The sequence below is a fragment of the Pyxicephalus adspersus genome, chromosome 8 (genome assembly GCF_032062135.1).
Source record: "Pyxicephalus adspersus chromosome 8, UCB_Pads_2.0, whole genome shotgun sequence".
NCBI classification, from domain to species: Eukaryota; Metazoa; Chordata; class Amphibia; order Anura; family Pyxicephalidae; genus Pyxicephalus; species Pyxicephalus adspersus.
In genome coordinates, this window is record NC_092865.1 from 18,725,562 (window position 1) to 18,740,288 (window position 14,727).

The window sequence follows — 14,727 nt, forward strand, 5'->3', positions numbered from 1 at the left end:
GTGTTCAAATGGAACATGTTAACCTGCACACAAGAGCCATACTCCATAGATGAGTCAGTAAATATGTGGTGTTGCACTAATTAAAATATTAGCATTGTTTAAAATCACAGAACAGTATATTTTTTTCTTATTTGTAATACAAATGACTATAAATGAAACCATGCTAGATATATAATACATAAAACATTGTTGCTTGTAGGCTGGCACTGTTGGACATATACAGGATTTTACTGGGAGTCACCATGAAATATTGCAACTGGAACTAATGGTTATTTCACCACGGTGCTGCCGATCTGATTAATGGCAAATAGACGAGCATTGAACTGCAATTGAATCCTCGGCTCCTGGTATGAAATCAGAGTGCAAGATATGGTCAAGTCATTTAAAAATGTGATGCACTACAAATGCAAACTGTAAAGTGTATGCATCAAATTTAATATTGACAGGTACAATAGCTTGGAATGATGGCGAAGAAATACACAGGGGTTTCTTATACAATAGTAAATCCTACCTTCTCTTATGGAGGATCTTCCAGGTCCATGTGTTTGCAATGGCAGTGGTTGCTTCTCCATTTTGGCGAATGTCACTTTTTATACAGCAGTGAATCTGACATCTTCAATCCTAATTCTCCACCGTGTTTTAGTGAATTTCATATTTACTGCCTTATAAATGGACCCTATATCATTTCATATACCATTTTATAGGCAGGTGAGCTGCTATGCATTAAAAACTCATCATAAGATGTTTTTTTTCTACAATTCTAGGATCTCTGTACTCCAGCCACATTGTCATTGTGGGAACTATATCACGTATCTGTAGATGTGCAGCACTTCTGGCAAGAATTCAATCAGAGGTAAAGCTCAGTGCTGTAACATTTCCAGGGATGGCTGCAGTTTGACATGAAGCTCTGGGCAGATTTCTTCAATAAGCAGTAATAAAAATGTCTATTATACCCAAAATGTGATCATGTGCCTTGCACAACCTGAATTAAGGTAAAAAACAGTGCTCAGTTCTGATTTAATGTTGCTTTTAAAGGCTTTAAGTCCATTTCAAGATTTAAAAGGGGATAGTGAGTGTTTTTCAATCCAGGAATGATCACAAAAATGAAATATCAATTTCAAGCTGCTGGAGTGTTTGCTTTAGGCTCAGTACACATTAACCAATTTTTAACTTCAAATCTTTTTTCTTATTTCATAAAATGATTGTAACTGAATCAAATATTAGGCAAATTCAACAGTGGACCAATTAAATGCAACTAATTTCTGGGTTGTTGTTCAAAAGCAGAGCACCGGGATATGTTGGCGAACACTGATGAACACAGATGAAGTTGTAAGCGCATAGATATTTCTTTAAAGTAGGATAAATGTATCACCAATGCCACATCCCAATTTAATAGTCAAATACAAGGAAAAAGAGAAGAAAATGTGACTTTTAAGGCATCATGTTCAACTACATATTATAATAAAGCACAAATTTTATTATACAAAACATGAAAATCATGACAAATTATATGATGAAATAATTTCAATTATTGCTTGATGGGTTTCATAGACATAGTCCACTACTTCAGGAACTTAATTGAGATAAGTTTAACCACCTGATAACATCAGAACTACAATCCCTTCCAAAAGACAGCTCGCCAGGATCCCATTATTATGTAGTTGAACATGATGACTTAAAAGTCCCTTTTCTTTTCTTATTTTTATATTTGTAATCACACAGATCTATAGGTCAAATCAGAATTCTGATCACTTTCCAACCAAAAAAAATTGAAAAAAAGACAATATCCTGGAGGCGTGACGTCATGTTTTGGAAATTCCGACTGATCAATTATCTATCAGGCATTGGATTTTCTTGTGTGTACTAGACCTTCGGGGTGATTTCAAATGAGTCAGTCATAAAAATATGAAAGCTGTCATTCCACATTGGAAAAGGCTTTGACTTGAACATTTTTCCTGTTCTAACATTTGCTTAAATAACCTACCTCCAGTAAATAAAATACCTCCAGTTTGCATTCCTGTCACATCTGGATTCTTTTGCAGCTATTAGGTTTACCATATGCCCATTTGCATTACGTAATTTGCATTAAGTGGTCGGTGTAGATAAAGCCTCACTTTTTTCTATAAGCTATAAAATAATCACACTTCGCTGTAGGAGTTGAATTGAGTGTGAAAGCAATATCTAATAGCAAACTTCTCATCACCAGCAGATGGAGACAGAAAGACACCATTGGCCAACAAGCATCAACAAAAGGCTGAGAATCCGAGTCGTGGTCCTGATGAGAGCAGAGGGATGCTGAAGATGCTGCTGTGAAGGTCTCATGTCTTGGTTCTCCTGTAGACTCTACCAATACTCTTATACTCCATGGGATGGTGGTGACAGGATCCCCCTGCCACACACTGGCATTTCCAGGGTCTTTTGGCATTGTTTGCTGGGAAAAGTGGCCAGGACTATGAGTGCAGAGTGCTCCAGCTACACCAATGGGGACAAAATGTTAGTAGGGGCATTTAGTTGTCCCATAGCCGGCAGTGACCTGGGGGCTATATACTGCTGTGGATTTAAGGACTTAAAGTATTGCTGTGATGATCCTAATAGTTTTTTCCCATATGAGCACAGTTACATGTGGTGGTTAAGGTAAGTCTAATTTACGGAGTTTCATAATGCAAAGAGTTAAACATCTGTTACTAAGAAATAGCCTTTGACGTTACAGAAAATCAAAACATTTTATAAAATGGGATGATTTATTCTCCCAGGGTAATACTAACATTTTTGGATGTGTGATGTTTCCTTCTTTTGATTGCTCATTTGCTTGTGATCTTGCATTTCATGTGATAGATTCACCTAAAAGTTACATGTTGATTATGTTTTTGTGTTATAATTTGTCATGGATTATTCTGAGTAGAGTATGTGGGCAAGCTCAGTTGCCTCTATGTAATTGTCACATTACAGATGAGTTGTATTTCTGAGTGCTGTGTGTGGTTTTAGTTAGAACTTTGTGATTTGACTTACTGGTTGCTTAAATGTAACTCCTAACATTTTTGTTTGCACGTCTCAGTGATATAACATTTAAAGAAGATCATTGTTTTCTATATGTCTTATGGCAAACTTATTGATTAAAAATAAAACAAAAATGTTCTGTAACCATATGTAAACCATCCTTTTCCCAGGAACACATATGCAAAAAAAAATGTCTTGCACCCCAGAGCAAATCATCTTTAATTCCCTTGGGGCAGTTAAATTTAAAGGAGCCTTACTAGTTTTCATATAAGTGTTTACTGTGTATAAAAAAAATGCTTAATACTAATATAGCGTAGATGATTCCAACTGTCTCCATACCCTGAGGGTTTGTCCTTGTAACCATATTTCCATGTCCCTCTTTCCTCCTCAATTGTCCATCTTTTTGGTCTGACTTTTACAACACTATGAATGCACTTTCCATGGGATTTATCCCGGACTAAACATTCAATCCAACTCACTAATTGCACTTGGTATTTATAAAAGTCAATATCAAGGCAAAGCGGAGGTTAAAAGGGGGCAAACGTTTTACGAGTATTCATTATTTGTGGTTCGTCAGACTGGGGGGGGGGGGAGGCATGGCTGGAGGGGTGTTCTTTGCATACATGCGCTACAAGTGTCCCTCCTTCTTATCTCATAAAAGTGTAAGGTGTACTGTACAGACCAATGCTCAGTGCAAAGTTAGATTCAGAGCTATTGATGTAGTCACTGTTGGCTTTGCTGTCAAAAGTGGGAAAAACTGGTGAAGTATTGCTCACTCTGCAAGCAATAAACTGTTCCTACAGCAATGCAGTTATTCCTATTCTTGCCAATCAAAGCCCAGCTGACCCTCCGTCTTAACACATAATATTTAAATTATTGCCTTAACCCAAAACCCAAGCTTTGTTGACACCATTTGTGCCTAAAAAAAGTCCTGCTTCCTGCATAGGGTCAGTTTTTATCAAAATGCACCTTCCATAGGGACAAATGTCAGCACATATAAAACATTTCAACAAAGCACAGCATGGAGGTGCAAATGTATCCAAAATTTTACCACTTAACGCCCTGACCAACCATCTGGCTACTCCCCATGTGTCGCATGCTTAAGTTCTTGGCTAGAAAACCCTCCTGAAAGTATCTTCTAAGCCATTTTAATCTTTAAATTGTTGCTCTAATTATCACATAATTTCTTTTGGCAGCAAATGTTTGTGGCCCAGCGTACTTAATCCTTTCATTGCCTGAACTAAATGCCAGGACACTGCTACCAAAGCAAAATGATGAGTACAATATATATTGCATAGTTTAAAATGCTATGCAGGAAGCATGCATTCTCTAATAACATCTGATATAAGTTTTATGAACATATTGTTCTATTATTAGAATTTCTACAACCTTTTCTATACTATCTAATGCATAAGTCAGTAGCTCCTGACTACAGTGGTCACCTGAGTTCACTGGATCTGTATATGAATAGAATCTATGCTTGGATTGGTTTGTGCAGCATGTTTGTTGGGTTCCAGATTGGTGCTGAGCTTATTAAAGGGTGATTAAGTCTGTTTAACCCATCCTAATCTAAGCTTTAACTTAGTGTTTTTCAACCAGCATTTCTCCAGAGGTTGCTAGATTCTATGAGCCATGAGAAGTTTGGATATCTCAGGTCAGTTTAACAGATTCCGATGTTCTTTTTGGATGTCTGTAAGGGCGGTGTTCTTCCCAATGGACAGCAATGTAAGAGGAATTCTTCACACTGATCACCACACTAATGTACTGTGGATATAGTAAATATAGCAGGGATCCCTGAAGACCTAAAAGTTATCTTATAGGATTTACCAATGGTAAAACATTCTAGAAACTGTGCTTTAACAAGAAACAAGATGCCCACCTTTTGTTTCTTTTATCCAGCAGGTCAAAGAAAGTTCCCTTTTCAGATCTCCTTGTTCATATCCACTGACATGATTGTCACATTTAGGAATGATTGCCAGTTCATGTATTTTTGGTAATTTTACTGTTTTACAACATTTTTTTTATTAACACTAGAGGGACTTGGAACACAAAAACGTTGATAGGAAATTCAAGCACTGATATTAACATGTGGCACGGCTCAGCCAATCTGGCCACCAGACAGCTGTCACAGTCATGTTGGATCAGAACTTGAATTGCTCAAATACCAGGTTACAAATTGGGCAGAATAGCTCCAGTCCAAGCTGTAATGGAAATGGAAAAAGTGGAAAAGACTGGGCTTTTGTAGGCAAAATGTATGATTGTATTGAAATATTAAACAAATATACAATCAATAATCAATTGGATTCAAATTCAAATACATTCATAAGAAAAAGGACATTGCCACTGAAATGGTCATGAGAATGATGCCTGTCAACTATACATAAACAGCTAGGAAAAGCTCCATAAGCAGAAAAACGTTGCAATCACGATGCAACAAGAAGTGGTGAGTGCTAACAGATTAGGAAGTGTGTGCAACTAACGACCAAACTCCAGATCTGGTGGGACATCTCTTTTTACAAGTGTAATGTTGTGCTGGATTCCCACTCCCGCATGTGGGAGCAAACTGACTGTTTGGACTCAGCAGGACAATGAAAGTGCTAGTAGCTCCCAAAGCCATTGTTTGATACCAGTAACCATCTAATGCTTAGCATATGAATCATTTAGGAGAAAATGGCTAACCAATCACTCTATGATCACCTTTTGTAAGGGCAGTGTCTGGTTTTCTTCTACTTGCCCCCAAAATTATACTCTTTCCAAAAACTACATTACACTCCCGTTATATCCCTTGAAAAAGCCTATTGGCGAAACGCGTCGGATTTGAGGTTTTCAGCTTATGGAGCTTTTCCTAGCTATTTATTTATAGTTGACATGCATCATCCCCATGACCAATTCAATGGAGATGTTCTTTTTTTAATGAATATATTTGAATTTGAATATTTTTGATTATTGATTGTACATTTAAATGGTAAAATCATACATTTTGACAACAAAACCCCAGTCTTTGCCACTTTTTCCATTTAATTTAATTTGGGGCTGGCTTATAATCAAACATACTATGGAGGAAGGGTGTCACCCTCTTTAATTATTTCCAATCAAGCTGGAATAGACTCTGAATCAGAACTATCCAACCAACACTAGTTGCCACTTTTTAAAGGCTTTTGGAGATTACCACTTGATAGTAGTGATCCCCATAGGAAATAGTGGTAATAAGGGTATATTTGATTCAAACAACTTGTCTTTACCACTTTTTCTGCAATTATCACTTTTGGAAAGTAACATATGCGGCTGTACGGAAAGTGAAATGACAGCGTTCAAATATGGCAATCAGCTGCTTCACACAAGTAAATGGAGTTCCTGATTACCACTTTGGTGTAAATACGTTATGTTGGTTGCTACATTTGCAATTCTAATCACCAAGGAACAAAATCTCATTTTTATAAATATGAAGCTATAAAAGAGGTAATCAAGACTGTGGAGGACAAAAAAGTGGTCATCTGAATTTCAGATTGTCACTCTTTATAAATAGGTGTCTGGTTTATCTGGCATTGCAAGGTGTAATAATGATTTGGTAACTCACAACAATCAACCCACTGATCATTTTACTGAAGTCTCATTAGTAAAAAGAAACTTGTTACAATAACAAAAAGTGTTTGGAATATTTAAAGAAAGTAACAGGTTTATATGTAACAAGTATATCAATGCATGGATTAAAGAAGACTTAGCTTGGTTTCATAGCCTAGCCAAAGTCACTGGACTGAAGAAAGATGTCAGGTGTTTCTTCACACAAACTTCTTAAGGTACTGAAAGCGTCACTTGAATGTAACAACATAATACTTAATTTGGTGTGGGAACAAAGTTTTTTAAAAAGTTATTTTAAAGAAATCACAGTTGAGTATTTACAAGAATGTAGGGCTCTGATTTAATAAAGCTCTCCAAGGCTACAGAGGATACACTTTCATCAGTGAAGCTGGGTGATCCAGAAAACCTGAAATGGATCTGGTCCAGGATTCAAAACATTTTCATAGCAAACATAGCAAATAAATTTGAATGAAATAAATTCCAGGTTGGCTGGATCACCCAGCTTCACTGATGAAAGTGTATCCTCTCCAGCCTTGGAGAGCTTTAATAAACCAGACCCTAAATCTCCACTCCAAAGTTATCACACTGCAAATGTCAGCTTTTACTCCATGTGGGAGTGAATGGGGGCCTGGTTGTTCAGGGTTCTGACTTTGGCTCCATTGTACAACTTCAGCTCCAAGAATGGTGCCTCCTGATGTCTCTTCTTGTCTCTGGTTGTTCTCTGCCATACCCTTGGTTTGTTTTAGGCATGCACATCCTCAGAGACAGATCTCTCTCTCGCATATCCCTTGACCCCATCTCATCCTGCATCCACTGACTGCAAATTGGCCAAACATTCGTAAAAAGCTGCACCAACATAGCTTTACTGATTGTGATATTAGGGGTCACATTTGAGGCCTCATAGATCTAGAAGGTTGACAACCACTGCAATAGAATTGAAATTTATCACCAACCGATTTGTGAATGAACATGCATGCCTGGGTTGTGGAAGTGTAGATATTTATACCAGTGGAGGCATCCTTAACGTTCGATTAGTTCAGGTGTAATGGATTATGTAAAATGTTCCAACACAGGCAATTTCACCACAGCAGTGCTTCTCATCCAGGGTTTCATGGGACCCTAGGAATCTTTAGAAGTTGCTAGGGGTTCCTTGAGCCATGAGCAATTTGAACCTCTCAGATCAGTTTAGGTGACACAAATTTTTTTTTCGGCTGTAATGGTGACAATCTTCCTACTGGCCAGTAGTGCAAGAGGATTTCTTCTCACTGGCCACCATGCTAATATACTGCGTCAATGCATATAGTAATTGTAGTAGGAGTTTCCTAAAACCCAAAAGTTATTTCAAGGGTTAAACAGCTTAAGAAAGGCTGATCTAGAAATTGGTTAGTCAGGTGAGACTTTTGGGATCTACAAAAATACACTCACAGATCATTTTGCCATGGGTTCAGATTGGCTGAAACAGGCCACTGCTTCCTCAAGTTAAAGTCAACTTTTAGATAGAAGACAATACTTGCTGGATTTGTGATGTTTCCCTAGTTGCACAGAATTTAATTTAAAATATTACTCCATAAACAATTTTGCTCTCCTTCCCCAAATCTCTGTTGTAAGATACACATGGGAAATAACTAGATATCTAATTACTGCTTGCAGTTATCAGAAACAGACACTTATTTTGTCTGGAATCATCTCACTATCTTAAGGTAGAGAAACAGATGAGAGTTATCAGTGTCTGAAACGATGGTTCATACAGCAGTATAAATAACTGGAATCAATGCAATGTTTTTCCAACTGGCAAAGTTTACCATCTATTACAGAAATGTAACTTCAAATCACAAGGTCCTATAACACATGATATGGCCCAATGATTTATTTATTTGTATAGCACCGACATATTACGCAGCGCTTTACGGAGTCAATAGTCATGTCACTAGCTGTCTCTCAAGGGGGCTCAAAATCTAATGTCCTTACCATAGACATATTTTGATTAATAATAAACATTGATTGATGAATTAACATTAACACAATCCACTGTCAATTCTGAGGGGAAGTCAATTACCCTAACGGCATGTTTGAGGATGAAACCGGAGTGCCCAGAGGAAATCCATGCTAACATATGAGAATATACAATCTCCTTGCAGTTAGTATCCAGATTGAGATTTAAACCTGGGACGTAGTGCTGCAAAGATAAGTGCTAGCCACTAAACCAACTGTGCTGCCAATCATACACATGTCAATTTGTCGCTTCCAACAGTCCCATTTACTGCACTTGCAGTTCCTGAATAAATGTAGGTAATAGCTTGAAGTTCCAAGGAACCCTTTATACTTTTCTATTCTATTGCAGTGTAATTGCATAAAATGTGAGCAAATGGAATCCTCTAGTTTACATTATCGCTATAAAAGCAATCAGTATTCTGCGTGAGTAAAGAAAATTCAGATGAAGATTACAGTGTTACGGGGGTTTCTTTAAAGGTTTTTCTCCATCACACATTGAAGGTTTAATAAATATATATATATATATATATATATATAATCAAAACAAACCAATGAAAGCATAATGACAGTTTTCTGAACTTCCTTTCTGTTACTGATACAGGTCTGTGAAATGTTTCTTGGCTGTCCTAGTTTCTAGGAAGGGATAAGCCATTGTTTAATATTAGTAACACTATAGATTTGTTTTTACTAATTTCTGTAGCAAGGACATAGCAGGGAACATAGCAGCAAGTCAACACTTCATTATTTTTATACTTCAAGGCAAATGTACTTATGAATAGGGATGAGCGAACGAGTTTTTAAAACGATTCGGTAAAATTCAGCCGTTCTCGTTTACTGAAATTGTAAGCGAGAACGGCTGGTGTAAATTTGCTGATCGAGATTGAATTTTAATTAAAAAAAAAATCGTGGCTGCATTAATTGGTCAGCTCAGTGTGAAGGTAAATGGGGACAAGTCTCCCCATTCAAAACCTGTAGTGCTCTCTGATTGGCTGAGGAAAGGAAACAGGAGGATTCCCAGGGCTGCATAAAGTTAACCTCTACTGCCCTGGAAATACACTACAATCCCCGGCCACTAGAGTTTAATTAACCTTTAGTGCCATAGAAATCCACTGCGATTCCCGGCCACTAGAAGTTAATCTCTAGTGCCCAGGGATGGCACACAGGAGGATTCCCAGGGCTGCATGAATGAATGCAGCCCTGGAAATCCTCCTGTACTGATTTCCTGGAACTTCCAATGGGTCCGCGAAATCGGTTCGCCGAATTTCGCAGACCCATCGGAAGTTCGAGGAGATTTTCGCAGGAATGCTAGAGGCAGGAACATCAAACCTGATTTATGAAAGCTCTCCAAGGCTGGAGAGAATACACTCTCATAATTTCATCAGTGAAGCTGGGTGATTCGGCAAACCTGAAATGGAAGTCATTTGCTATTTGTTAGCAAATGTTTTAAATCCTGGACCAGATTCATTCTAGGTTTGCTGGATCACCCAGCTCCACTGATTAAAATGTATCTTCTCCAGCCTTGGAGAGCTTTAATAAATCAGGCCCATTGCATGAATAATTCATGTTCCACCATGGTATGCCGAGCAGGGACATTTCTAGGGTTCCAATTTACCTGGAGCACCCATAAAGAGACATTATGGCAACATGTAAATTAAACTGTGGCAAAATGTGGGTCTGGACAAAATATGGACATTTCTTCATACCTTTTCATCATCCTCACCCTCGTTTATCACTTGTCATAGTACCTGAAAATAGGTAAAAAACATAACAGAGCAGAAAAAAATGGTGATTGTAGTTGTGACCTGGTGCACTGGGTAAAGAAAGCTTGGCATACTTACAAACTCTTTGAGATGAGACTGAGCGATACCTTTTAACACAAAATATGTTTGCAAAGAATGCATCCCCAATTATGTGGACCATGAGTTATTAATCCAAATGATTGGGTAAACCCACAAGTGCTTTAAGCACCTACCTATCAGCTTTTCAGAATAACACATGGTTAGGTAAAAGATTTATTGTAGAATAATAAATTAAATTTTATATTTTTCTAATTGAAGCCTATATTTTAGAAAAATGTTGGGACATAAGGATTTGGTTTCAAATGTGGGAAAATCCCTTTAAATGAGGAATGTAGGTGGTTATAGTTTTGAAATGTGTTATTAACCATGGTCTATGATCACCCCTCTTCGTTTCATGCTCTGATATTTACACATTATCCAATAATATATGTATTTTCTCAGCTCTGGTGAAATGAGCGTGTCTATGTGCAATAAAAGTGTTCATGGTCTGATAAAATAACTTATTAGGAAAGGCACAAAAAAAGAAATTTCCATTATACTATAGCATTACAGAGTCTAACTGTATATAAATGTCTCTTTATTATCTAAATAACAGTTCACAAATTGCCAGTTCTGGTTGCCAGAAGGGTGGCTTGTGTAAATATGTATAGTAGGGGGGTTTTATCCAATCTACTGACACAAGTGATTGGGGGTTTGCAGCCTCTCCAGCGATTGCAGCCACTGATGACTCCAACATTCTGTTTCAAAAATGCAGCAGGATTGAGATGCATTGAAGTTAGCGTGTTATATCTTTACCAAGTCATCCAGACTTTAACATTAATATTAGACAGTATTTACATAGCACCATCATATTACAAAGTCATTAGTCATAGTCTATAGTCTATAGTATGACACTAACCGTCCCCCAAAGGAGCTCACAATCTAATGTCCCTACCACAGTCATAACCACAATCTAAGGTCAGTTTTGGGGGAAGCCAATTAACCTTAGTGCATGCTTTTGGGGGATGTAGGAGGAAACCCACACAGGCGAACCAGCAAACTCCATGCAGATAGTGCACTGGCCGGGATTTTAACCTGGGACCTAGTGCTGCAAAGGCAAGAGTGCTAACCACTGAGCCACCGTGCCGCCCAGAACTTTTGAGGTTTAGAGTTTCAGGGGTACACTCAAAGCCACTATAATTTATAATGGGCAGTACTTTACATTTGGAATTATACAATTTATTTAGTCATATAAATTTAAATTATTGTAGTATTTTGCATATGAGAATGCAAAATATTGCAGTAATTCATATTTATAAAACTAAAACAAATTGTATCATTATAAATATTCAGTGGTTTCAGGCAGAAGTTAGAACCCTTGGGATCTTTTCAAACGTTTTCTAGGCTCTACTTGTTTGCCTTCCTTATCTGCTAGGAGGTCTAATATTCCTAATGCTTCTTCTGCACTCAACCCAAGCAGACATGGAATAGAGAGTTTAATTAGAGAGAGTCTAAAGTGTAACCTCTTGCTGTGCTCTGACTAAATTCAGTAATATGGGCACATCCTGTATTTGTAAAATGAATATTAATGTATAATTATTAAAAAATGAGATAAAAAAACTATCAGTTTAATCATATTAACTTAAGTAAAACTGAATCAAAGTTGTTATAGTTTCTACTTCCTTACTTTTTTTCTGCTCTTGTATAAAACTGTATCTTTAAAACTACTGGTTCATAAAACGGATACAGTTTCCAGATATAGAAGCACGGTTTTACAACTTGCATACAAATGTTTTTGCAAAACATCCTAACCAAGTGTTTTTGGAGGGTTATATGAGATGACCCACTCCAAACAGGCTATAGTACTAGCGGGAGAACTAAAGTCTTCGCTATGTGGAAGAGTGGATTCGTTAACGGGTTTGGCAGCGCCTCCACCCAGGATAGGACCTATGAGAGCAGAGGAGATTCCTTTCCTGGGAAATTACCCAGTAATCTAAATGCGGTTTGGGAACAGAGTGACAATTGCACCCAGCATACCATAACAGCATTAAAATATATCTGTACACACAGAATAGAAATAACAATATGTTTATATAGTAAATGTTAATGATGCAGAAGTCAGCGATGGGACACTGGAACTCAGTATTAGCCTATCTGCTCTGCCACTCAGTCCCTAAGGATTTTCTATCCTGCTGCTGCAACTGGACCTCTATCTCCCTATGGGCCGTCGGTTGCCTAACCTGGCTCTATCCTATTCTGTTTAAGGAGCGCTGCACTAATTCTAACTAAACTCCCAGACCAAGAGGGGTCTACACCTATTCAGTGTACTGATAGCTGTATATAAACTTCAATAAAGATAGATTCACCTAAAAGTATTATAAGGTGAATCACTTTCACACAATTACACAGATCTTTATCTTTTCAGCACTGTGCAGATAACACTAACAAATGTGTTAGATATAACTCTTTGATCAGAATCAGACCTAATATGACACAGAAGACATGGGCATCAATAATCCCCCTTGAAGAATATGGCACACTTGTCCGTTAGTTTCTTCCTCTGGTCTGGGAGATCCCATATGTCCACCTGCAGCAAACACTTCTGTACAGGTAGCCATGTGTTCCAAAGTAGTTCCCGCAACAATCCTTATATATAGCACATAGTCCTCCAGTCTGGGGTTTCTCACCCAGCTAGCAGAGACAGGTGCTATCTATTCATGTACTGTATGATAACAGGTAATTAATATTTACAAGTATACAATAGAAGCAAACAATCCTGGAAAGTGACATCTAGTGGCTTTTCTTGTCTCATTGCTCCAAATTAAGAATATTGTCTTGGTAAACTGTGAAACAGCTTAGAAGACCTTTCTGTTATTACCAGGTGACTACATAAGCCTTATTCAGTAAAATGCTAAGTCAGGTATAAACAAATATTGGGAGCAAATCTACCAGCTTTCAAAATTGGCTTGTAGAGATGCGATAGATGTGTTGAACATTCGATTTGGCCCTGTCAGCAGAAAGCAACCCAGTAACGCCAAGACTGGCAAACAAAGATCTCTGCCAGGGTCACAGAGAACCCCAGTGGGTAATGGAACCCTTTCGAAGTTTACTTTTTGGCCAGCAAAAGGTTTAACATACCAACTATTATGTTTACTTGAATTATGAAAATATTTATTATTATAGTTTTATATTTATATAGTAATTTAATAGACTGCTAGTCATGGAATGTATGTTTTTTTGTCTCCGCAGTGTGGGAGCACTGGTGGGCTTATCCATAGCTGCTGTGGTCCTGTTGGCATTTATTATCACCGTCTGTGTCCTCTGCTATCTGTTCATCAGTAACAAGCCACACAACAAGCTGGAAATGGGGCTGAGCCTACAGTCAGCAGGTGAGATGACAATAATTCCATTTTTGGGATATAAAACCCTTCCGTATCTCTGCTTGGAAAGACTAGGACAGTTGTAAATTGTATTTTTCTATGAAAGAACATACACTCAATTCAAGAACTTATCACTTGATCATAAATACTCACTAAGGGGTTTCATAGTAAATGTTAAAGTATATGTAAACCCAAAAACTACAAAAGCTGTGCAAATCTCATGAATAGAAACCTTTCAGCAGGCAAAACCACTCTTGTGTATGTATTTCAGCATTGTGTTTAGCTATTTAATAGAGTTTACATTTAAGCCAACTCAGCAGGGATATCGCTTGCTTATTATGATTTATTAGCACAATCCAGCAGCTTGCTCTACTCTTTAGTTCATCTGACTCCCTGCACTAGCCATTGAAAGCACACATTTTATTGTTATCATAAAGTTTTTTTCATGTATTATTTGAAAATGTTTTGTGTTCCCTATTTTAATTTTAATATTATTAGATCTGTAAATGTTCATACTTGTTTATATACAGAATTGACCAAGACTTTATCAGTACTTTCACACAACTGTTAAGAATCTCTCTCTCTTTCTCTCTCTCTGTATATATATATATATATATATAATTATTTATATATATTATGTAGGCAACCAGCAGGAAAGGTACTAGAGAGTAGAGATATTTGCACAGGATTCCTATCCTATGGGAAGTAGCAGGTGCAAGACTCTCACCTGGGAGATAATTGATGAGGAAGCACTGAGGGTGGAGATATACCGTGTTTCCCCGATGATAAGGCATCCCCATCAAATAAGCCACCCCCCAAAAAATATAAGACAGTGCCTTATCATAGGGGAAACAGGGTAATATAGAGCTAGGAGCTCAGTCAGTGGATGTGATGTGCTGGAGACACAGACAGGTGCTCTGTGTGAGGGATGTTCTGGAGACACAGATAGGTGCTTCGTGTGAGGGATGTGCTAGGGACACAGGCAGGTGGCCTGTGGGAGT

General features: G+C 37.7%; 1 protein-coding gene across 2 annotated transcripts in view; it reads left to right on the top strand.

Annotated features, from left to right (window-relative positions):
- The first annotated feature begins 2,251 nt into the window (after positions 1-2,251).
- SHISAL2A (shisa like 2A) overlaps positions 2,252-14,727 on the top strand; it is a 53,396-nt gene continuing 40,920 nt past the window's right edge. Inside the window, exons 1-2 of one of the 2 annotated variants that reach the window (XM_072419201.1) lie at positions 2,252-2,634; positions 13,596-13,735. In XM_072419201.1, coding sequence (XP_072275302.1) covers positions 2,321-2,634; positions 13,596-13,735 — 454 coding nt within the window. In that variant the 5' untranslated portion in view covers positions 2,252-2,320. The remainder of the gene's footprint in view (positions 2,635-13,595; positions 13,736-14,727) is intronic. The other variant, XM_072419202.1, reaches the window with a different exon arrangement.